Source organism: Mesitornis unicolor, unplaced genomic scaffold (genome assembly GCF_000695765.1).
Source record: "Mesitornis unicolor isolate BGI_N332 unplaced genomic scaffold, ASM69576v1 scaffold1689, whole genome shotgun sequence".
NCBI classification, from domain to species: domain Eukaryota; kingdom Metazoa; phylum Chordata; class Aves; order Mesitornithiformes; family Mesitornithidae; genus Mesitornis; species Mesitornis unicolor.
This window is the reverse complement of record NW_010207764.1, coordinates 54,045-77,941: the sequence shown is the minus strand read 5'-3', so window position 1 is coordinate 77,941 and position 23,897 is coordinate 54,045. Positions and strand designations below refer to the sequence as shown.

Below are 23,897 nucleotides of genomic sequence, written 5' to 3'. Positions count from 1 at the left end.
ATTGTGCATCACCTCCATTACGAGCTTACAACCAGATCCTGCCCCCCTCCATTAACAGCTTAGTTTATGTCTCTGAGTCACCACTGAGGCCAAGTCCCTACATTTACGTGGTGTAGTGCTAGATGCTACAGACAAGCCCTCTGACTCCAGCCCGTGGGTTTCTCGCATCCACAGCACACCAGTTACTGAGTGAGTATGTACCCTGGCATGCCAGGAGTTGAGCAAGCCAAGTGGCAGCAGAAGCTGCTAGGAAAAACAAAGCTGCGTCATGGTTTTTGGCCAGCTGTGGGATGGAGCACAGCCAAGGACAGGTACCAGAGTGGCTGGGGTGCAGGGCAGGCAGCAGCTCCCTATAGAGCTGGGTTCCTTGGAACAGCGAGGGTCATAGCAGAGCTGGGGCACACCAGCTCTCTCCGGAGAAGGTAACCAACAGCAGCCATGAAAAATCTGGCTAAAAAGAATAATTTTTTAAAAACCCAACAAAATTGGGTTGCATTATTTACAGCAACAGAAGGTTTTATTTTGGTGGTATTCATGGCTGTAAAATACATCCTTTGTTGTTAAAAGTTAAATGCCAATCTGAAATCTGCTGAGCTTTCTGTTACCCTCAGCTCTTCCCACTTCTTCTGGGGTGTGCTTGGAGTCTGAGGTGGCTGTTGATATGGGAGATATCACCATTTCTGAAGTGAAAAGCTTAAATCGAAAGTTTTATGTTATTTATGACTTGATTCAAGCTCTTGCAATTTCTTCAAGTTGTATTAGTTTCTTTTTCTTTTTTTTTTTTTTAAATTATGGTTAAAGAAACAAACACAAGTGCCTTGACATGCATAGATATGGCTTCATCACCATTTGGGGAGCTACCAAAAGAGAGAGCAGTCTTGTGGGGAAGAGGAGCTGAAGGCTTTGCCGTCAGTGGTGCCCAGTGTGGTGGAAGGAAGGTCCTGAGCAGCAGGAGGTTGGGTGGCTCTGCCAGGAACAGAGGATGGGGTCCTGCTGGAGCACCCAAACATTCATGGTATTAATTCTTCCCTATCACTGCTGGAAAGACCACAGTATTTTTGATTGTCTTTGCTTTTTTTGAGCCCACGCTGCGGTGATGGTTCACAGTCATTCTGCAATTACTGAGTGTGCCCTGTCTCTCATTTCCAGTTCTCAACCAGCAGTTTTTACAAAAAAGTCTGACCATAAGTCATAAAACTCATGACCTTGAACTCTGTTCTGTGAAATTCAGAAGTGAAACTGAGCAGTCTCGTGTTGATCTCCCAGTGGAGTGAAACAAAGAAAGTGACTTCAAAGAAGAGCTTTGCATGTTGCTCAAGAGATATCCAAATAAGGTGGAAAAAAGTACTCCTCTACATCTCTTTACACTTCACAGTGAAGAGCCTGCCCTTGCAGAAAGCTGGCAAACAGATAGACTCTTCCCTTAATTTTCTGCAACTAGCGCAAGAAATAAAACAAACAAAACAAAAAAACAACTAAGATATATCAATTGGCATTCTCCTAAATAAATTAATTTCAAAGCTGTATCTCTTTCATCTTATGGGGATTTCCTTTACCTAATTTTTCTTGAGCTGTGGTAACCAGAACAAGTAGATGAAAACCTGCCTTGCTTGCAGCAGCTCCCTTCCCTTTTTTGAACACCAGCTAAATCAGATACTTCTATGTGATAGAAAGGAGTTAGTTCATTCAGTTTACATGCAGATTTTAGCTGATAATGTTCTCTCCCTGGTGAAGGATTTCTGAAGGGTTTTCTGATCAGAGCTGAACAAAAGCATGAGATAGTTGCATTTCTTTCTTTCATTTTCCAGATTTTGATGATCACAATTTCCATTTACAGGAAAGTGAAAAAAGAAATGGCTACAACAGCAGCAAATGCGCAAAGACAAACGATAGGCTGTGAGGAATACAGCCTGTACAGCAGCTTGAGTGAAGATGAACTTATAAAGATGGCCATCCAGCAGAGCTTGGAAGAGGACCCCTCAGGTCAATCAGCTGCCCAGAGCCACCAGAAGTCGATGGTGGCCGGTCCCAGCGAGGCGGTCGCCCCCAACCGCGCCAGCAGCCACAACCCACCCTACCACATCTACCCATGGCAAAGGTGAGTGAGCGCCTGCCTGAGCCATTCCGTCCCGAAAAGCACCCTGCCTGGGAAAAGCAAAACAGCCTCCTCTGTCAAAACACGTGCTTTCTAATTAGCTTTGCCAAGCGGCCGCTCTGCGAGTCTGTCATTAGTTTGAAAGCTGGAGTCTGCTATAAATCCCATGAGGTCAACAATTTACGCCCTCACAACAAAATGAGAATTTGCTCACTGTTGTCTTGTTCTAAGCAACAAATAAAATAAGAAAAGGGGCACTGCTACAAGCTTTTCTGAACGAAAGCGAGCCTGCTGAAGGCAGCAGCCCCTTTCTCTCTGTACCCTGCTTGGGTTTTGCCACACGGGGAGCATAGCATTTTTTATGGGAAAACACAGGAGAGAGGCCAAGAGCAGGCATATAAAACAGTGTGAGCTGGCTACCTTTTAGATGCTGCAGAGACTTTAAAGGATGTAGTTATTTCGGATCAGAAGCACATCATGCTCAGCCAAGAGTGGCGGCACCCCCCTCCCCTGTGACACGGGGCTGTGGGTTACAGAGGCCTGCTGGCAGTTTCCAAACCAGACGTTGTTCTCCTTTCATTTTTCAAAAGGCAGATTTCTCAAGGAGGGGGCGGGGGGAGAAAGAGGTTACAAAGTCACCCCAAAGCCAAGGAAGATGATAGAAAACTATCATTTTAAACTATTTTTTTTTAACAAGCTGGGAGCAACTGAAGTTTTGTTCCTTCATATTTCTCATAGCCCCACTGTCCTCTGACACCTCACTCATTTCCACCTGTGACTGTTCCGTTTTGGGGAGCTGGGGGCAGTTTGCTGAGCAGGGAGTGTGTTTCATTGCTGCAGACTGGGGATGCAGGCAGTCCTGCTCCCGCTTCTTGGCGTCGCTACCGTGCACTTGTACCATCAGCTCTGCTGCAGGGATCTGGTATGGGGGAGAAGAAGGGCTTCCCTGGCTGTTTAGCCCTGTCCTCCTTGGAGGACCCTTGGACACCTGCTATTTTGGCAAAAAGCAGCATCTGCATTTCTGTGCATGAACCTGTCCCACCTTTGCCTCAGCTCAGCAACCTTTTACCTCCCACTTGTATCTCCAGTGCTGGGGCATTGCTGAACTCTTCTGCCACCTGGGATAGCAAGGTTGGAAATGGAGCCAGCACCTGGGGGCCCTGGGTCCTCCTCTGCGTCCGCCTCCAACCTGCCTGTGTGGCACTTCGGAGGTGATGAATGTCACCTCGCCTCGTGCCTGCTTCCTGTGCGGTGGCGGCAGGGTTAACCTCACTGTTGTCTTATATGGTCATTTGAATCCCCTGACGCTTCCTCAGAGGGCCAAAAATAATCTCGAGCCGAGCAAGCAGCTGAATCCAGCGCAGAGCAAGCCGTGGCCATCTGCTTTTATTCAAAGCCCCGACCAGCAGGCTTGCTCGCTCCCTCTCTGTGGATGTGTGTCTCTGTTTCTGCCTCAGCATGACCTGTTTCTCCTATTCGGAGTATTTCTCCTTATTCCATTCATGTCATCGCCACTCCAGATTGGCGGCCCAGTCGAGAGGCCGCACTCAGCCGTCCAGCTCGGGGGCAGCCTGGGGGGTCAGGCGAAGGTACGACAGCAGCCTCTTCAGCACATCCCAGCCCGTGTAAGTGCCTCCTTCTCCTGTTTCCCCCCCTCCGCCGCGGTCAAAACAAGCCTTCTTACCCACTCTCCCACTCAGCCTGCTCTTCTGGGTGGTGATGGTGTCTGGTGGGGGGAAATGGTGGTGTTCATCTGGAGGAGTTTGTGAACTGCTTAGAAGGGTCTTGCTGGTACCTGCACCACACCCTCACTGCCTTCCCACTCTTATTCCAACATCCAGATGCCCTGGACCATAACCAGGCTCTTGTGAGTGACCCACCCCAAACCTCCCCTGTTTTCTTCTCCCCCTTCATACCTCTCTATCCCTCCAGTGTACATGTCCTGGGCACTCTGGGTCATTCTGTAGCTCTGAGGTGACAAGGACAGCAGGGAAGGGATGCCTGCGCTGTGGTTTATTTATATAGGCTGGCTCCTGCATCAACAGGGTAGATAAGGCAGGCAGGTGCTGATAGTAACTGCATTGGTATTAAGTTTAACAGTGGAGAGGAGTAGGGAAAACAAACATTTTTATTAAAGTATATAAACAGGGAGAGAAAGGCCAGCCCTTCAAAGTAAATATTTTATAAATGCTCCCAAGGTTTTCTGACTATTCCTGACAATAGCTGCACTGTCCTGCCACACTGAGGCGAGCTGCTGGGGAGCTGTACCACATCCTACCTGCCCAAGGAGGAAACCAGCTTGGCTGACTTTGATCCTTCTGGCCACATTTTGCTGTTGGCACAGACCGTGAACAAGCTTAGGTGAGCAGAGACATGGATGGGGAAAGCAGACAGGCAAGGGGATGGCCTGAGCCCTGCCCCATTGCCTACATCCAGTGGAAATGTCTGGACCCAGATAGGTTTATTACAGCTTTATGTGGGGCACAGTAGCTGCATGCACCTGCCTTTAGCTATTAGAAGAAAGTGCTGTAGGCAGCACTTCTCTGTGTCCTGCAGAAAACTCTTCCCTGCTTTTTTTATCTACCCAGTTCAAATCCACTTTGTTTTATCTGCCTTACAAGTCCCTCCCTGGGTGCACAGTTGCAGTGGCTACGCCTCCACCACTCTTCTTCCTTTCATCCCTGATCCAGCTCTACAATCTCCCCCATCTCACTCTGCACCCTGCCTGATTCAGTCTCCATTCCGAGCTCTTCACTGACATTGCCCTCCCAGACAGATGTGAAAACCTCTTCATGCTGAAACAAGGAGCCTCCCTCAACCCTATCACCTTTCAGCTCCCCTTGGCCACACCAAAATCGCATCCTCTCATTAGGTGCTCTGCACACCTTGCATCTCTCTCTTGGTCTAGGTGTGATCATTGGAGGTCAGGCTTTTCTTCTCCATCACATAGCTCAGTAGAATTCAGCTCACAACCAAGGCTGGGATAAGGCTGATAAGCTAACCCTCCTCTACTGCCTGGTGAGAGGAAAAATGTGCCTGGGAAGCCCCAGGATATCATGATGGCATGACTGTTTTATAGCCCTGGTCTCAGAGCTGGGCAGGGGTGACACTTGGCTTCACCTGGGGAGATGTTGTTCCTTCATGCTGCCCACATCTCACCAGGCTACCGGGAACAGAAGGAGCTTCCTGAACCCTTCTGTGCTCCACTGAACTTCTCCTGCAGCACTCAGAGTTGACCCCACCATACATCTCTTCTGCAATGAGTATTTATTATTTTAGCTACTGGCCTTTGAAATGCAGTAATTCTTTTGATTTGCCTACAGGGTTAAGATTTCATCAGATCTTCAGGCTTACTCCATAGTTCTGATAGTCCTTTTTTTTATATCTGACAAAATTCAAGCAGCAGTGTTGTTTTTTATAACAGCCAACTGTGAGCTAGGCAGAAAACAAGGATTTCACATGGAGATTCATTAAACTTTCTGTACTGATCTGGAATTTGCTTGGCTAAAGCATCTGCAGCCTGGTCCAGCAAACCCCCTCATCTTAACCGGGAATCATTTAAGGTCAAGGAGATGGACAGAAGTTTGCTTCATTCAACATCTGAGGGCTTCAGCAAAATTGTAACTGATTCTTCACACATTTTTAACCCTATCACAGACCCGAGGTACCCTCTGCTTTCACTGAGGTCCCGGCTAACGCGATTCACCTCGCATTCGCTGTGTGCCAGCCCCACGCACATACTCCTGCCATGGCCCACCTGGCACCCTGTAACTCATGAAGCACTGGTAACTCTATCATGTGCTCAAATCCTGAGGTCGCAGCAAGCAGCCCTGTGTGTGTAACACGAACCTTTGCCCACAACAACAGATGGCTTCAGCCACCTTGTGCCAGAGGCTTTAGTGACAGAGATACCCCACATCCTCCTCCTCTCCCAGCCAATTGCTGCTGTTAACTGACTTCAACAAAATGCTCGATTTCCAGTGCCTGTATAAAAATCTATTATCTGTACAAAACTAGCGATTTTAGTTTTAGACCCCAGGGTTCTCTAAATAGCACAGAGACACAGCAGTGTCCCTGGGACCTCATCCTGGCATTAATGGTGCATCCATTGCTCCTGGGTGGGCTGTGGCCAGGAAGGCAGATGCCTGCTCTCACTGTTATCTCCTTAGGCAAACTGCTTGCTTCTGTGTCCCATATCTCCCCCCATTCCAGTGTTGCTATTTTTGTGACTCTGCTGCCTTGAGATCCCTGCTTCCAGCTACAGGGAAGGAGCAAGTGGCACTAAGTACTTTTCCACCTGGGAAACGGTGTGTTTCACATTCCTTGGCACCTCTGTGGTGTTCACCTGCTTCTGCTCTCAGTTTATCCTCAGAGAAGCAGCTTGGTGACTTTTCTTTCAGTGTTAATATCAATGTTTATGGGACAGACTGGGTACCTCTGGTCAAGCTGAAATTAATGCCACTTGTGTGAGTTTCAGGCTGTTGGTCTGTTCAGCCAGGGCAAGGCAATGAAAGCCAGCGCTGCTGCTGTAGCCTGCACTCAATGCAGAGGTCGTACCAATGATCTGCTTTCTGAGGACTCTTGTGCTGAGCCGCTTGTATTTTTCAGTCTCTGATCTCACTCTGTTTTGGTGTTTTAGACCTTCTGTTATAACCAGAGTTTCTGGTTGTTCCCATCGTCACTGCCGTGCATGACCTTCATCACATGTTGCATTCCTACCCTGGCAATGTTAACAGTCTCCCTGAGACACGCACCTCCCTCCCCAGTCTCTCTGCATTCAAGTCTGCAAGATTTTATCTTTAGAGTTCACTTAAACCACAAACTCTTCTGTGTTTTCCACATCCTCTTGTTCTCTGCCTCTGAAAATATAACCCATGTTCACTGGGTTAGTGGAAAAATAACTCCAAAAATGGTTTTGGTGCAGTGACCTTCAGGCAGTGTTGTGGCTCCAGCAGTGGCTGTTGCAGGAGGCCTGGTGTGCCCAGGTCAGCCCTGCTTTGCCATTGGTCTTACATAGTCTGGAGAAATGGGTTGCTGCCCGTCTGTGCATGCTTGGCAAAGGGAAGGCTTGTCAAGCAAAGCTCAGTTGTAGGCTGCTTGTTGGTGGCATGAAGCACACTTCATGCTTTTTGTAGATTTTCAAAGCAAGCCTCTTCATGAAATCTTCAGAATTAGTAGTGTCAAAAAAGATGACTCTCATTTTTATTTTCTCTGGTAAACACTGAAATACTTTAACACTTTCTAGTGATTCTACACATTTCAATCACTTTCTGCTCTGAAGGGGCTTTAAAATATTTCCCACCTCCAAAATATATTTTCATTCATTTTCCCTCCTTGTGCCTAGAAGTCGCTTGGCCCTGTGGAGCCTGATGGTGGTTTGCTGGGTTCAAATGGACCATCTTTGTGTAGCATGAACCACTTCACAGTTGCGCACCATGTCCCAGTTGTGGTCCCAGAGGCCCCTCATTGATGCAGTTACCTGGGGAACTGATAACTTGCCGAGGAGGTCTGCAAGACCCATTAACTCTGTCAATGTTGCCAACAGGTCTGCTCCCAAGCAGGCTTCTAAAGACCAGATTTTCAGAAGAGATCAGCACTTAACATGTCTTACTGGGACACTGAAGAGACATTTTTGAAGGTCTATAATGTCTGAAGTGGTTATTATTTTTGAAAATTTGAGTACTCACTGGCAAAATGACAGCTGGGGATATCTGGGGCATGGTCGCAAGGGGCAGCTCAGAGTTTTATTTGAGTGGGGGGATTTTTCTTTTTATCCTCCCAGACTAACACCCTAATGTTCACACAGTCTAAGTAGAGTTCTCCCTTCTTCATACCTGGTCCAGTTAACTTCTGAAAAGAGGCTTGTATAAGAGAAATAGGAAACATGTTTAAAATACAAGAACAAGATTTATTGATAATTTCTGCTTTATGTCTAAGCCACTTGTGAATCAAAGTTCCAATTTTTCTTCAGGGGCAATTCTCTTCAAAGCTGATATTATTTAAGAGGTCTCACATGGAAACACCTTGCGACACGCAACAGCAAATGGCAGGGCGATGTGATTATCACCACCATGGATGCTCAAGGGTAGCGCTAGTCTCCCCTACTCCAGACATACAAAATATTCATATGTTTACATTGGACATTAGTCACATCTACGCTTCCTTACGCTCCGTGGAAAGAGATCAGCACCTCCAAGCAGTGACTCTTCTGATATGTTGTGAATGGTCAAATTAGAGCAGACAAATTTTACCTCTACAGGCCTCATAGAAAGACACCCTAGGGCCACAAATGCGTATTGCCATATAGGCTGTAGGGGTTCACTGTTTTGGCCAAATGATACAGTGATGTTGCTTTAAAAAGCTTCTCAGTAATGAAGGAAGCAGTAATCAGGTTTTAATCTTGTTTTAAAGGGAACTTGATCCTGTAGTGGCAGCAATCAAGAACGGAGATGAAAAAGCAGTCTGTAACATGATGAAGTCGGGAAAAAACCTTTCTGAACCCAATAAGGACGGCTGGATACCCCTCCATGAAGCGGCCTACTATGGCCAAGTAGGTTGTCTGAGCCTGTTGCAAAAAGGTCAGTGAAGTTAAAACTAATTTGTTACAAAAGAGAGAAGAATAGGAATAAACTAAAAAGCAGAATTAGCAGCAGCCCAACCCTTCCCTGGGACTGTGTGTGAAGCTTTTTTTCAACCTCTCTGAGTGTATATTAATTCCACCTTCTCTTTGAGAATAGGTTTCCAGACTGAAGACTCTAAAACTTACAGCAGTACCTCACAAACTTTCCGGATCAGTAGCGGCCATAGCTAAACGTTTTAATCCAAGCCAGTGACTAATCTGAGTTATAGTAACTTTATAGTATATTATTAATTTACGTTGTTCATATAAAAGGAAAATAAACCAAGAAAGAAACAATAAAAAGTCACCTAATACTCCAAGGATTTTGAAAGGTGATGGTGCTGCAGATACTGGTATGCTACATGCCATAATGACTGCGGGCTTGCCCTTTCTCCACAGCGTACCCTGGCACAATTGACCAGCGCACCCTCAATGAGGAGACAGCTCTCTACCTGGCCACCAGCCGGGGCAACCTGGACTGCCTGCTCACCCTGCTGCAGGCCGGGGCCGAGCCTGACATCTCCAACAAGGCCAGAGAAACGCCACTCTACAAAGGTGAGTGGCTGCTTTTCCAGGGATGCTGAGCTCTTCTGGCATCACCAAGGAAATGCTGCAGGGTCGCTTGTGATGTGGAGCTGAAACTCGGCAATTAGCTTCTATCTTCTACCTCCCTCCAGTATCCCTCTATCTCCTGCCTCTGACCTGCCATGCCACAGCCTCTCTTCTCATCCACATCAGGGATCCTAAGCACAAGGTGTCTGCACGGTGTCCCAAACTTACAGAAAGCTGGATAGCACAGGAATACGTATGCTTTTCTAAACAGTAGGACCTAAGAAGCTGTTAGAGGTGGGAGTACAGCAACTGAAGACATGTCAGTGATTTGTATCCTGTGTGGGCCAGGCCAGGCTGTGTGCTCTGCAAGGTACATAATGTTAGAAACAACTCAGTGAAGTAGGTAAAGCGTTTAGCATGGACGTATAACATTTCTGGCCAGAGAGAACACTTTCTTTAGCAGAACAGCATTACATTCATGATATCACAAAGATTCAGAGAAGGAAATGATCTCTCACACCTTCATGTCCCTTCCCCTTTTATTGACTGCTCCTGCCAAGACTATTTTTAGCACTCTAAAACATTAAAAAGCACATATTACTGCTTTCAACAGTAATCTTGCCTCCAATTTTGGATGCCTGACATTAGAGCTGCTCAGTTTGAAATGCCTTAGTTTAAACTTCTGGCTTATAGTCAGCTGAAGGAAAGCTGTTCAACTGTGCATTAAACACACAATAGTGGTAATAGTAGTAGCAGCCATAGTAATGATAATAACAATAATAATAATAATAACAATAATATGAAAGCACCCTTTAGCCAGAGAAAACCTGTTATTAAGTATGTGCTAGTGTTGATGCAAAAATCTTCTGGTCTATTCTCCAGGAAAAAAGGAGTGAAAAAATTATCGTAACAAATTGTTCATCCCTAGTATGGAAGCAAATGAAACTCTGCAGAGCTATGCATAGGTAATTACAGCAGTGCCTAATCAGAAAGTTACTTTCAGTACACATGAGTGCCACCTATGTATGGGAAAGGAAGCCATGGTGATGTCCCAAGGGAAGAATCAAAACCAAAAGGCAGGACCTCTGTGAGAAAAAGGCACTACTATTTCAAAGAAAAAAACCCACAACTGCTATGGACTGTGCTGGCCTCTGTTTCTGCACATTGTACAACAAATGCTAGTTGGGGGTTGTAAAAGTGGCTGCATATTCTAGGTACCTTTGGTTTCAGATCTCACAGTAAAAGTGTGTAGGAGGCCTCATGATTTTGGATTCAAAAAAACAATGGAACAAATTAGTAGAATAAAAATCAACAAAATACTCTCCATTATCAAGAAAATACCTTTAGCTCAGGGTGGTCCTGAACTGTACACTGTTGCAGACTAAGAGAATGCTACTAACTCACAGCATTATTGTTTTTGAAGGATCCTTTTGTGGCCACTGTTGGTCTGAGCTTTCCTAATGTTCTTGTCTATGTAGAGCATTATCTGCAGTCCAGGGCAGCACAGAATTTGGAAAGAAAGAGTTCAGGTCTTGTGATTTCTATAACATGTTTGTTCTTCATAAGTTATCTCCTGCACCTTGTCACCTCCCTGTGTCACTGTGATGTCCAGTTGGTACCAATGTGCTGGGCTGGGTGCCCCTCAGTACCAGGCTTGGCACAAGTCCTGCGCAAGACACTTGGCCTCCTCCAGGTCCTGGCTAAAGATTGACTTTACTGCAAGAATTTACAGCATCTTTTCAAAAGCCTGTCCTAATCACTTCCCTTTTATACAAAACAGCCTGCGAGCGCAAGAACGCAGAAGCTGCGAGACTCCTGGTGCAGTACAATGCTGATACCAACCATCGCTGCAATCGAGGATGGACTGCTCTCCATGAGGCTGTCTCCCGAAATGACCTGGAGATTATTGATATCCTTGTGAAAGGAGGCGCCAAGATTGAGTCTGCAAACGCCTATGGGATCACTTCTTTATTTGTGGCAGCTGAGAGCGGGCAGTTGGAAGCTCTGAGATACCTGGCGAAATGTGGTGAGTACAGTTGTGCCGTTACATTCCTTTACTCGTTTCATCCTTAATATTTCAGATTTCCCATTAATTCTCCCTGGCTTGGTTTTTCTGTCTCTGAACAAAAGGCCCAGCCTGCAGAGGTGCTGAAGCCCTGCTGCTCCAGATGGCTGAATTGTGTCGGGACTTTCAGAGCACATGGTCTAGACACACATGGTTCTTCAGCATTCACTCATGGTCGCCTATTTTGGGATGTAATATGGTGCAACTGCATTGCCTGACAGCTCTCAAAACCCATACTGCTGCACACATGTAGCCTAAAATCCAATCAGTCCTAAAAGACAACTGGAGGTGGCAATAGATGGCAGAAGTTGAACATGAGCCAGCTCCATCTGCTCATGAACACGTGTGGTGATGGGCAAGGTTAGCTCTCCTCCACTCATGAATCCAGCTGAAAATAAAGTATTACTGCATAGTTAATGGAGAACAGACTCACTCTCGCCATGTGTATGTGTTCCAACATATAAACAGAGTGAATTTGATTCTAGTTTACACTAAACCTATCTTTTAGTGCTTCATTCATGTGGAACAGCTTTACAATAAGCACAATATAGTTTACTACTATTCTAAGCCTATCATACTGCCTACAGTTTTAGAAACTAAGCCAGAATGTGATCTGTGTTTCAGCTTAGATAGATATTAGGATTTCCTTAAAGTTCAATTTCGAGAAAAATACACAGGAGAAAATGCAATAAAACTGTCCAATTTTTTCAAGCCCTGAAGAGCTCCTCTGAGCATCCCAGGAATGATATCACTGCGTTGTTTATGATGAGCAGTGTTCATCAGAAAAAGGGTTTCTTTTTCATTTCTTTTTCATTAGGAACATCGTCCTGTGTTATGTTTTGTCACTGCAATTCTTCTGATATTTCCAGCTACAACATCTTCAAAGGGCCAAACACAACACAGATGTTTCGGTTTGGGGTGAGAGCACAGGGAAATGTTCTCTTTGGCAGGGAGTTTTTGTGATCAGGGAACCGATTGGCTGCCTTGTTGGGGTTTAGAAGCAAAACTCCAGAGAACTGTCATTCCCATTTAGGATACACATAGAACAGCCTTCCTGAGGACACTATGGTACAGTATATTACAGTAGAAACCCAGGCTTTCAGACCTTAAATATCTAGCACAGAAAAAGCTAGATTCCAAATTGTTTGTGGCCAAAAAGTATTAGGCCTTGGTTTATTCTTGCATGTTGTTCATTAAGCCAAGCACACACTAGAGCTCAAGAAAAATTGCCCCAAATAATCCAGTAGCTCATTAATAATATTTATAATTTTTTGGTAAAACTTACCATTTGGAGCCTAACTTGAACCCTCGTGAAATGAAGCGATATGGTGTCAGGTGCTGAGTTTTGAAATGAAATATCCATTGACTAAGTCATGCCCAATTAAAAGCTAATTAGAATTGTTCCTTGGTACCATGTAGATATCATGTTATAGAGTTCTATTTTAGCCTGGATATGTACTAAAATTAAAATATAGTATGAATAGTTTAAATGTACTTGTAGTGTGAATATATCAAGTATAAATAAAATATATAAATATCAATAAATATATATCATAAATAAATAACCATAGAATTTTTGAGAGCACCTACTGAGATCAACCAGTCCACACTCCTGCTCAGGAACAGTGTATGTACCTAGTGTATATAATATATATAATATTAATGGAATTATTGTGTCTAGAGAAAAGGCCATGCTATATAAAGAACAGCACATTTTAATGTTTTTTGCCTTTAAGCTACAGCTGAATGGAGCCTGGATTCATGACTGAGAGCTAATGGTTTCCACCCACATTAAACTCTCACTCACAAATGTCACATCATATTAAAAGCCAGGAACTCTGTGATATAACTGCATATAACTGATATGACCATATCATCTCTGATATGACCTCATTCACATCCCTGTCCAGAACATTTTGTAGCTTGAGTTTCGTGGAGACATACACGTCCAAAGTATGTTCGTTCCATCTGATTTTAGCCTTTTGGTGCCATAAAGATTTTCTTCCTTCCTAGGTGCTGATATAAACACTCAAGCCAGTGATAATGCCTCTGCTCTTTATGAAGCCTGTAAAAATGGACACGTACCTATTGTGAAGTTTCTTTTGTCCCAAGGAGCAGATGCTAACAAAGCCAATAAGGATGGCCTGTTACCTCTTCACATAGCAGCCAAAAAAGGGATTTGCGAGTAAGTTTTATTTTATTTCATAGTTTCAGTTTTTAGACAAGAATCCAAAGTCCTTCTGAAAAGGAGAATGTGATGTTCCAGGTCTAATTCTGAGCACTGCAAGCAAGGGAGCTGTGTTTTTTCAGAATGGGCTGGGCTAGGTTGGGCTGGGCTGGGCTGGACTGGGGTGAGATGGGATGGGATGGCATGAACAGTAATGTGGGGTGCAGGATTCCTTTAGCTTTGCCAAGATATCACCTATTACAGTTAAATAACCTCGTACGTCTTGGAAGTGGATTAAACCAAGCTTCACAAATTATGCTTGAGAGGGAATAAAAAGGCATCCAAGGGGGCAGTGTTAGTTCTCAATAGTTATTGCAGCATAGTTTTCCATCATTTTCCTACATGAGCCCATTGTGATTCTTCTGCACGAGCAGAACACGCTGCATTCATCTCTCTTGTGTTCAGGTTTTATTAACAATAATTCAGATGCTGACAGCAGGAAGTGGTTAAGTGAATCTCCAGGGCATTAGTGAGGTTGTTGCTAGAAGACGGTGTCCAGTTCTGGTATCCTCCCTTTCAGAAACCTTTCAGGATATTGGAAAGGCTTCAGAAAAGAAGCACGAGACTTACTCACAGTCTTGAAAATATACTTTATGATTGACTGATTAAATTACTCTTAAATGTAATAGACAGATGCATAAAAAGATCCAGTGGTTTGTTTCTGAAATTAAATGTGTCTGGGATAGAGTTGAGCACATTCTTTAAAGAGTGAGAAAAGTAACTAATGTAAAAAATAACCAGAAATTGGTTCAATTTAGCAGTCCTCTAAAGTAGAGATGTAGATAGGAGGGGGAGAAACTCCACTAAGCCTGTGATAAAGGGTTTCAATTTGGAAGGTGCTGTCTAGGGATGGGATTGCTGCACTTTCACGTAAATCTTGTTTACCTGGCTTTTTCGAGGCCTGGCCTTCTTCAGATTCTTTTATGTCTGAGAAATTAAAACCTTTGTCAGCACTACACCTTCCCGTAACATCTTTTATCCTAGCATTTAGGTCTGCTTAGGAATCCAAATTAAGCTTCTCAAATCACTTTGATGGTCCTGAAGATGTTAATTTTCTGTCGTTAGAGTAGGCCTGCTTCTCTGAGCAAGCTGTGCATTTTAGAGGGCAGTCCAGGGAGACTTTCTGTAATGGGTTTATGTGCTTACAGCATGCATATGAATACCCTGCATAGACTAATCCAGGCATGATTCAAAATTTTCTGCGGGGTTTGAGTTACAAAGGCATTTTGTTGAAAACAAACACATTTTGGATGAGAAATGTGCTAGAGACAGAACCCAGCTCCAGTTGCTCACTTTCAAAAAAGTTGATCTGAGTTGATCTCAGTGAGTTGGTCTGAATCCAGTTTGTATGCAGGGTCTGGACCAGCTCTCTGAATCTTTTCCTCCCCTCTATAGTTTCACACCCCAACGTGAAAATACATTTACATGGAAACTGCAACCTGAGTCCATCCCAATGTTATGAAAAAAGGGCCTGATTCAGACCTCACGTCTATCATTGCCAGCAACCAGCAGTGTAAATAAGACCAGAATTGAACCCAAAACCTGACTTCCCTCATATGTAAAAGGCTGAACACATTTTTTGTGCACCACTGCTGCAAACTAAGTGCCAAGGAAAGAAAAAAGAAAAATATCTTCTCCTATAAATATTTATCTGAATGACAAAGCTTTAGCCCAACTGGCTGAATATTCTTAATTCCTTTGGTATTCAGTAAAATAACACCCTTCATGGTGACCTCTCTTTGTATTCCTGCAGATTTAATACGTAATTCTGCAGGAATTCCTTGCTTCAGTTTTTTTGCCAGGGCACGAAGGCTCCCTACCATCAAAAAGCCAAGAATGTGGTCCCAAGGCTCAACTGTCAACTCTTGTTACTTGATGTTTGTTTATTTTAAATGACACCTTGTCAATACTGACCCGAAATTCGTAAGGGAAGCTGTAGGACCATCGCGAGCCATCATTTGACTCCTTCCCCCTCAGAACTGAGATGCTGAGAAGGGAAGACTTTGTGAAGCGTGGGTGGATTTATTATGTAAATGGAAATCAAGAAACTCTTGGCATGGTCATGCTAAGGATGCTCTGTCTTCTCCGCCATGTAATTTCTATCAAATAGATATCACAAAAGCAGGTGTCATGGATGAGGAGAAACTCAGCACTGTTTCAAAACTGTACATGAAGCTCAGTCCTGTATATATGGGATGTGGTCTGGCTTGCCCAGCCTTGACTGCCTTCACTTGAGCTCCCTTCTCCCTCTAGGCAGACAGGAAAGACTGCAGTGGTGGTGGAGGCACCATATTACTAAACCACCCGACTTCGGAGGGTTAGAGACAGGTTCAAGCTACCAAATTAAACTCTGATACAAATTTGATGCTTCCTGCTTTGGCTCCCAAAATAAATCTGAGGTACAGGGATTGTACTGAGGCCTGGGACACTGCAGCATTTGGATTCAGAGCCTCAGGGTGACACCCCTGCAGCAAGGTTTGGGTCCTCCTTGCAGACAGAAATTATGCAGGTCCTCCTTAACTCAGATGTGTGGCTGAAGCACTCACGCTGGAGGGAAAGAACAAAACAGACCCTTAAATCTTCAAAACAGTTGATCATGGGATGACTAATGCTGGCACTTGGCATAGCGTCCTCGCCGTGCTCTGTGCCCTTTTTGTTATTATGGCTCTTACAGAACATTTGCTAATGGTGGGAAGTTGCCAGCTCACCAGCACCCAGACCTCCTGCTCCCTGGTGAGCATCATTGGAAGGTTAGTGAGGCTTCTTGGAATAAAAAACAACCCTCTTCTTAATTTCTGAAGATATTTAAATAATTTTAAAAGCTTTTTTGTTTAAAAATGAGATGTAGAAGTCACTTGGAGACATCATGTAAATAGGAACGTAACCCTGTAAAGTGTTATGCATCTTCAACTCTTATTTCAGCTCCTGGGAGCGTTGGAGGCTCAGTCTTTCACAGGATCATTCAATGCCTCACAGACAAAGGTTTTCCTGAGACTAACACTTATATTTGACTTGGTTCATTATGTAAATATATGTTTGAGGGCCCAGTGTTGGGATCAGCCATTGCAGTCAAGCTGAAGATACACAGCATTTTAAAGGAGACACACTACAGGGTAGGAAACTGAGCTTTGCACATTTGTGTGTTAGGAGAGCTGTTGGCTGCTAGATGGAGGAGTCTACGTGGGAGGAAGAAGAGAAAGTGTGCTTAGCTTGCTCCCACAAGGTCCTCTTTCAGATATCCCTCTCTGCCCAAGCATTATATAGGGACCAGGGGCATCTCCTGAGACAGCAAGCAGACTCAGGTTAGATGTTCCCTAGTCTCTTTTTGGAAGTAGCTTAAGGTGACTTCTCTGTATTTACAGAATCAACTTTCACTAAAACACCCAACTTGGTAAGTAGGAGGTGAGAGTTTAACCCATGAGGCTGGTCATGCAACTCCAATGACACCTATGGAGACATAAAAACCATCACAGCTTTGTGACTGCAAGGCTCCTGTACATCATAACTACACATTACGTATATTCACGTTACATAATGAGAGCAGCTTGATTTATGTTGCACTCACACTTTCCAATTGCAGTCCCTTCATTACTGGGGTTTAGGGCTTGGCTGCACATTTTTTCTCCTTGGCTAAAGCATGGAAACCACCCTGGAAAATAATTTTATTTCTTTTTCTCCCTTTTCTTAACTGCCTTTTTTACTCCCCATTATCTGGGATGGACGCTGATAGCCCCATGGATTTATCACAGTGAAAAGCCACACAGTGAGGGCCTCCAGGATGGGGATAATCCAGGGTAATGTCTGGAAACCAAATATGTAATTCATCCTAGCTCAGTCCTGCCGAGGACAGTTTGGTTTCACCTCCTTCCTGATCTTCAAGCTTCTTTCTGTGGCTGGGACCCAGGAGGCATACTAATGCCTTGTGTTGTTGCCTTTCTCTGAGCAATAAAGCAATCCCAATGGAGATGGGGAGATACAGCCTCTCTGCTGGCACCTCAGGCCGGTGGCTGTGCGCCTGTTCCTCCAGTCCTGCCCTGCCTAAGAGAGCTACAACAGGATAGGTGAGGTACCAGCACATCGTCTCTTCCACTGTAACTGTCCCTCTAGCTGTCACTAGCTCATAGAAACTGGGGGGTAATTTCAAAATAATTTGTTCCTCCATGAAAGAGGGGATCACACAACTCACATTTTAGGCACAGGGAATTGTTGAAAGGTTTCAAGTTCACACACTCTGGTTTCTCTCAGAGAGAGTTGTTTCTGTGCCCAAGTTAGGAGCTGCCTGCACCTCTCTTATGGTTACAACCACAGAGCTACAGTTTGCCGTACGACTGTAGATCCCCTAGAGCTCACTGCTGTTCGCTGACTCTCCACCCGGCAGGATTGTCTCCATGCTGATCCCTGTGACCAGCCGCACTCGTGTCAAGCGCAGTGGCATCAGCCCCCTGCACTTAGCAGCTGAGCGCAACAACGATGACATCTTGGAAGAGCTGATCGATGCTGGCTATGAAGTCAACACTATCCTTTCCGACGAACGGTCCTACCTCTACGAGGACAGACGCACCACTCCCCTCTATTTTGCTGTTTTTAACAACAACATTTATGCCACGGAACTCCTGCTGCAAGCCGGAGCCAACCCCAATGTTGACCTCATCAACCCCTTACTCATCGCCATCCGCCTGGGCTGCCTGAAGACCATGAAACTGCTCCTTGACCATGGAGCCAACATTGATGCCTATATATCAAGCCATCCAACCGCATTTCCAGCTACCATCATGTTTTCGATGAAGTATCTTTCCTTGCTGAAGTATCTCCTGGATCTGGGCTGTGATGCAGGTTCCTGTTTCGAGTGTCAGTATGGAAATGGCCCACACCCTGCCTTAAATTACAGACGGGACAGACTTAATGATCCTCAGCTGTCCAAGAAGCCAACTGTAGTACAGGTAAGCACTGTCTAGTCTAACTACAGTACTTCTGAGGACCTTTCCTACTAGAAAACTTTAACATATTTTTTTCTCCCAAATTTCCTGTGAGAGAAGATGCCTTTATTCCTACTTTATTTACAGAAAAAAAAGGTTCAATAAGAGCCTGTAAATGTTCCAAGTCTATGTTCAATGGCAGCAGGAGGATAGGAATCAGCTCCTGTGGCCCTAGCTTGAATTTGCAATGAATTATAGCCGCCTTGACAGCCTTTCCATGAGATCTACAATATTCTTTTCCTCTGGACCTGAGGTGCCAGGAATGAAGAATGTTTCCTTTACAGGCAGTAGCATATGGGCAGTAGGAAAATGCTTGTTTTATTTGCCTCTTGTTTTGTCTGATACGGAATTTAAGCTCCTGGTTGAATTAAAATTGTCTAGTGCTTCGCTTTATGAGTGTAAACTAATGAATGTAAATAGTTGCAATTTCCAAGTCTACTGGATAAGCAGCCCTGGAGAGAGAGCGTAAATAGTTACTTTAGCTATACGACTGTGCATTATATTTGAAGTTTTCAAAAGAGATTAGGAGATCTAGATCCATAATTTCATACTTTCAAAGCCACTTACAGTTTTAGATATCCACATTTTACCTGTGTATCTTTGTCGTCCTTTCCAAAGCGCAGCTGGGCTCAGGTTCCATTGTGCTGGAATTGGACTCTCAACCCCTCAAAGGATTTGCAGGATCTTGGATTGCACATTTTATTTCTGATCTCTGCATATTGACTCCATCCAATATATCCCAAACTAAATCTGATTCTCCAATCAAAATTTGCTATCCTTCAACATGCAACACCACAAAGAAGTCTCAGCATGGCAGTCTTTCTATTTTGCAAAGAATCAGAGAAGAAATAAATCAGCTTATATCTAGTTTCAGTGTAGCTTTGAGGAATTCAGAAGTGTCATTTAGCCCAAAGAGATGGTCACCAATAAATGCTCCTTGGCTGTGGTAAGACTAAAGGAAAGCATTAAAAGATTCTAGGAAATCTTGACCCTTTAATCGGTCGTGTCTTTCAAAAGATTTTACTCTCCAGTAACACGTCTGGGAAGCAAACAAGCAAAAAAGAAATCTTAGAAAGAGGACTGTAAGAGTCCATCAAAATAATCTCTTATCCCAAACAGAGCTATGTTCTCCTTGAGAGTGTTTGTCACAGAAAAATTGCTCAAGGACACCACATTTTTTTGTCAAAGAACGAATAATGAAATTCATCATCTCTACTTCTTGAACCACGATGTGGTAGCAGGTAGGGAGAACAGAGGGCTGGAATTCCAAGGCAAGGAGAGGGGGTTTGTCTGTAGCCCCCTATGATATCCCACCCACTCAAAACCAGTTCTGTTTTTACTTATTTAAGCACATTATTTCTCTCTGGATGTCACCTATAACTACTTTTAGCGCCCCACAAAATATTAGGTCACTCACAGAGTCATCACCTCAAAGGTCAGACCACATAAGGCAGAGACAGCAAAAGCTGTGTAAAATTGTGTGTGTGCCTAGAGAGACCTGTGAGGGACAAATGCATACAGAGAAAAACCAATCCTTTCCCTCCAATATTATTTTAAATTTGCTTCTTACCGCTTGGAATTTGTCTAATAAAAGTAAGACTTGTGCAGTGTATCTTCATGACACAGTTGTGATATGGTTTGTATTCTGAAATATAGAGGATCTCATGAAACTATAGCCTTCTCTACACAAAATATGGTCATTTTTTGTTTTCTAGTATAAGATTACGTAAGGATAATAAATCTGAATGATTAGTCTTCACACAATAAAGACTATGAGCCTCTGGAAGGGGGTTTGAAAAATGCAGAACTATAAATCCTTACTGCTGCTACTAAATTAATGTGTCCTGGAGGAAGCAAACACAGAAAAATGGTTGCTGTCTCACCCCGCATTTCCAAAATTGCAGTGTCAAAACCGTGAAGGCAGGGAGTGAAGTGTCCTACAGCCGCGAGAGGGCATTCAGGGGCCTGCCGAGACCGCAGGCTCCCAGTCGCTTTGTCCCTCAGTCAGTCCCATTGCCTGTAGTTGCACGTTTGCATGATTTTGCTTCGTTTTGCTCTGCTTCTTTTCCTGCAATGTGTTTTGGAACATTTTATGAGAGAAACAGGCAGACAAGATCTCTGGCGGAGGCATGAAGAGGAGAGCAGTGAGATCCAGTGTTTTATTGCCCTACACATATCCTCATTTAAACTCTGACAGAGTTACTGCTTGGAGGTCATGGTGCAGATCCTCAGTTTGCACGTCCTGTGGGTAACTGCATGGCAATGGCATATGCACTGGGGCTTGACAGCCAGACAAACTAAACCAAGCTTCCCATAAGTGATCCAGGTAGGAAACTATAGGTTGTCTGCTGGGATCCTCCCAAAATTACTGTAACTAATTTTCCAGGAAACATTGCATGGTGATGCTCGGTGAAAAAAAATGTGTCAGAATAGTAAACACCTCTGTCAATGCTCTCAGCATTCTCTCCCTTTGAATAAAATGACCTTATAATTTTCTGCAGCTTTATTCTCTGGGTGAGTTAATATGACTTTATTTCTGAATAGGAGTATCCAAACAAGAGTTGAATGCATTTTGAGTTAGGACTCATGCATGTATAATCAAATGTAATCTAGTTACAGGAGCTTAAACTTGAAGAGGTTTAAGCTGTTGCATTTTATTTCCTCTTTAGGGTGGGCTCGGCGGGTGCCTACAGACAGTCGCAGTGCCTAAGCTGATGGATGGTGCTTAAGCCACCATCATTCAGTTGTGTTTGGCCATGTGCCTCTGTTCTTATCCACACAGAGTGATTTAATTAATCTTAAATTTTCTAGCTGCTCACATGCAGATAAGTCCACAGATATCTTCATCATATGCAGCACCCTAACAGAGACAGATGAAGCTGTCTGGTATAATACACATATTTAGATTAAAGTGGGAAGAGAAGTCAGTACTTTTTTGAAATGAGACTGCTTAAAATCAGGTCCTTAAGTCTGTTATTCAGCATCTCCATAAGCAGCCCTCCATGCAACAGCTCTGAGCACTCTGCAGCTCACACTGGGGGCAAAAGAAGATTTGACCAATCCAGGAGTGAGTAAGGAAGATGCTTTTGCTCTGTATTAGGCCCAGGACAGTTCTCCCATGGGCAAGTAAAACTGCCTGGGATTCATCTCTGCAGAGATTTCCCCAGGCTTGTTTCTAGTGACGTGTTTGGTCCCCAGAAGCTGCAGATACCAGTGAGTTCACCAGAAGTAGGCAGTGCTATGCTCTGCTGAATCTTCCCTAAGTGTCCTTCATGCACAGTTGCCCCACAGGGCCCCTCCCAAGCAGAGGAAGGAACCCAGCACCCTGGCCACAGCACCCTGGGCTGTATGGATCTTTCAGCAGCTCCTTGGCTTGAGGCAAAGCTGTGAGCACTCCTCTGCCCTCCCATTTCTGTGGAAGTAGGACCTTCGGACCCTGTAGACAATTCAGCATCCTTTCCATGCTCCAGAGCTAAGACTCCACAAGGGTTTCGTGTCCTCCTGTAGTTGTAAAGAGGGGATTATGCCTTCAGTTGTGAAAAAAACCAGACTTTAGTTGAAGTTTTCTGAGGGAAAACTGGTAATTGCCCTCACAACTGGTAGAAGGGTGGGACCACCAACTCAGTCAGGGCTGTTGCTGTTGTTGCAGTTTCCATGGGTACATTCCCATCCCACTGACAGTAGTCAATCTCTTTTTCCTTGAAGTTTTGCGAAATGGTGTCTACTCCAGAGATGAGTCGCTGGGCTGGGCCGATCATTGATGTTCTCCTGGATTATGTGGGTAACGTGCAGCTCTGCTCCCGGCTCAAAGAGCACATTGACAGCTATGAGGACTGGGCTGTCATTAAAGAAAAAGCAGGTATGGTCACCCTGGAATGAATCTAGGACAATAACTCCCACTACCTAATTCAAAACCTCAGTCATCTTAGTGTTCATCCCTTAAACTTCATAGGATTTGAGACTGAATCAGATTTTGGACCAGGTATGAGGCACCAGAAATTGCTGGGCAGGTGGGCAGTGTGACCATCTCCACAGCAGCCCAACAAGCACCAGTGGCCTTTAAAGCTTTCACTAATATTCTGCTGTCCTAAACATCCTTTCTCTCAGGATCCAAAGTCTTCCATAGACAATATTGGAATTAGTTTTCTGGCACCAAGTTAAATTTTGTACATATTACATTTATTTTCAAAGGCAAGCCTGAGTACTGTGAAGAGGCTTGTTTAAGTCATCCTAAAAAGCCTATTACTAAGGCTGAGATGGCATACAGCACCCCATCTTCCAGCCCGGCTTCCTGCCCTATGTTGTGCTTCAGCACAGATGAGCTGCCACCAATGCCAGACACGTCACTTCTCCGTTACAGAGAAGTCCCCTCTTTTCATTCCTCCTTCTCCATTTTCCTCTTGCCACTAACCGAAGCTGTCTCTCTCAAGTTTAAACCTGTTCTGCTCACGTTTCTGACCATGTTTCTGTCTTTCAGAGCCCCCACGACCTCTTTCCCATCTTTGCCGTGTCAAGGTACGAAGCCTGGTTGGAAGAAACCGCATTGAACTTCTCAACACCTTGCCTCTCCCAGACAGACTGATTCGATACCTACAGCACGATTACACACAGTGACCCCAGGCACACCAGACATGGCATCCAGCATCATTGGCATGGCAAGGGCGCGCATCCTGCACAGTGGAGACAAATTGCTGCTGGCTTGGTCAAGTGCCCTCCAATGACTAATCTAAGAGACAAATGCTTCTGGAGCATGAATGAGAGGGAAATGGAGGAGTCAGAGAGCTAAACATAGGACTGTTGTTAGGGTTTCCAAGAGAAAACACAGATGATTCACCTCTGAGCTTGGTCTGCAAAGAACAAGAATTGAAAGCCGACACTGAAAATGAATAGTGCTCAAGCAAGTATCAGTGAAGAACTGAAAGGTGCCCTGGGGAAGTGGTGGAGCTTAGCATCCTTGCTGTGATCACAATTCAGAAATGGTCAAGATTCAACATATTTGGGAAAACAATCACTGACTGAGATTTTTATTTTAGTTTCTATTCTACTTTTTGGATTTCTGCTGTGTGTGCTGGTTGCTAATTTCTGATATTTTGACACCATCTTGCTAACACTTTTGCTTTCGTTTTTTGGACCTTTCTTATTGAGTAGAGTACTTGATTTCTGAACATTCAAAGCTCAGAACTTTTTTAATAGACTAAAATCCAGAAATGCTGATTCCTTTAAAAGTCAAGGGAAGTTTTATTTAAGAAGGATGTAAGAATTGTATTTGCACATAGTAAATACAGTTCATGTTGTATTACATTTACAATAGGAAGTAGGTGAAATTCTGCTTGAGAAAATTTACTGGACTGGGGATTTGAAGG

The 23,897-nt window shown here is 44.3% G+C and overlaps 1 protein-coding gene across 3 annotated transcripts; it reads left to right on the top strand.

Annotated features, from left to right (window-relative positions):
* Positions 1 to 1,853: 1,853 nt before the first annotated feature.
* On the top strand, positions 1,854 to 23,148 carry ASB2 (ankyrin repeat and SOCS box containing 2). Of its 3 annotated transcripts, XM_010192211.1 has the most exons (11): positions 1,854 to 2,011; positions 2,063 to 2,098; positions 2,586 to 2,607; positions 3,647 to 3,720; positions 8,507 to 8,673; positions 9,114 to 9,269; positions 11,047 to 11,292; positions 13,345 to 13,516; positions 17,937 to 18,498; positions 22,240 to 22,393; positions 23,012 to 23,148. In XM_010192211.1, exons 1-11 carry the CDS (start codon positions 1,854 to 1,856, stop codon positions 23,146 to 23,148), a joined length of 1,884 nt encoding a protein of 627 aa, XP_010190513.1. The 3 variants fall into 3 exon arrangements, with proteins under 3 accessions (XP_010190513.1, XP_010190512.1, XP_010190514.1); XM_010192210.1 differs by lacking the exon at positions 2,586 to 2,607 and having other exon boundaries at positions 1,854 to 2,098; positions 3,616 to 3,720; XM_010192212.1 differs by lacking the exons at positions 2,586 to 2,607; positions 3,647 to 3,720 and having other exon boundaries at positions 1,854 to 2,098.
* The last annotated feature ends 749 nt before the right edge of the window (positions 23,149 to 23,897 follow it).

Coding starts and splice junctions, on each gene's coding strand:
- ASB2 (XM_010192210.1), top strand. CDS start 1,854: ATGGCTACAACAGCAGCAAATGCGCAAAGACAAACGATAGGCTGTGAG. Junction 13,517..17,936: donor GCCAAAAAAGGGATTTGCGA/GTAAGTTTTATT, acceptor TCCACCCGGCAG/GATTGTCTCCATGCTGATCC. Junction 18,499..22,239: donor AGAAGCCAACTGTAGTACAG/GTAAGCACTGTC, acceptor TTTTCCTTGAAG/TTTTGCGAAATGGTGTCTAC.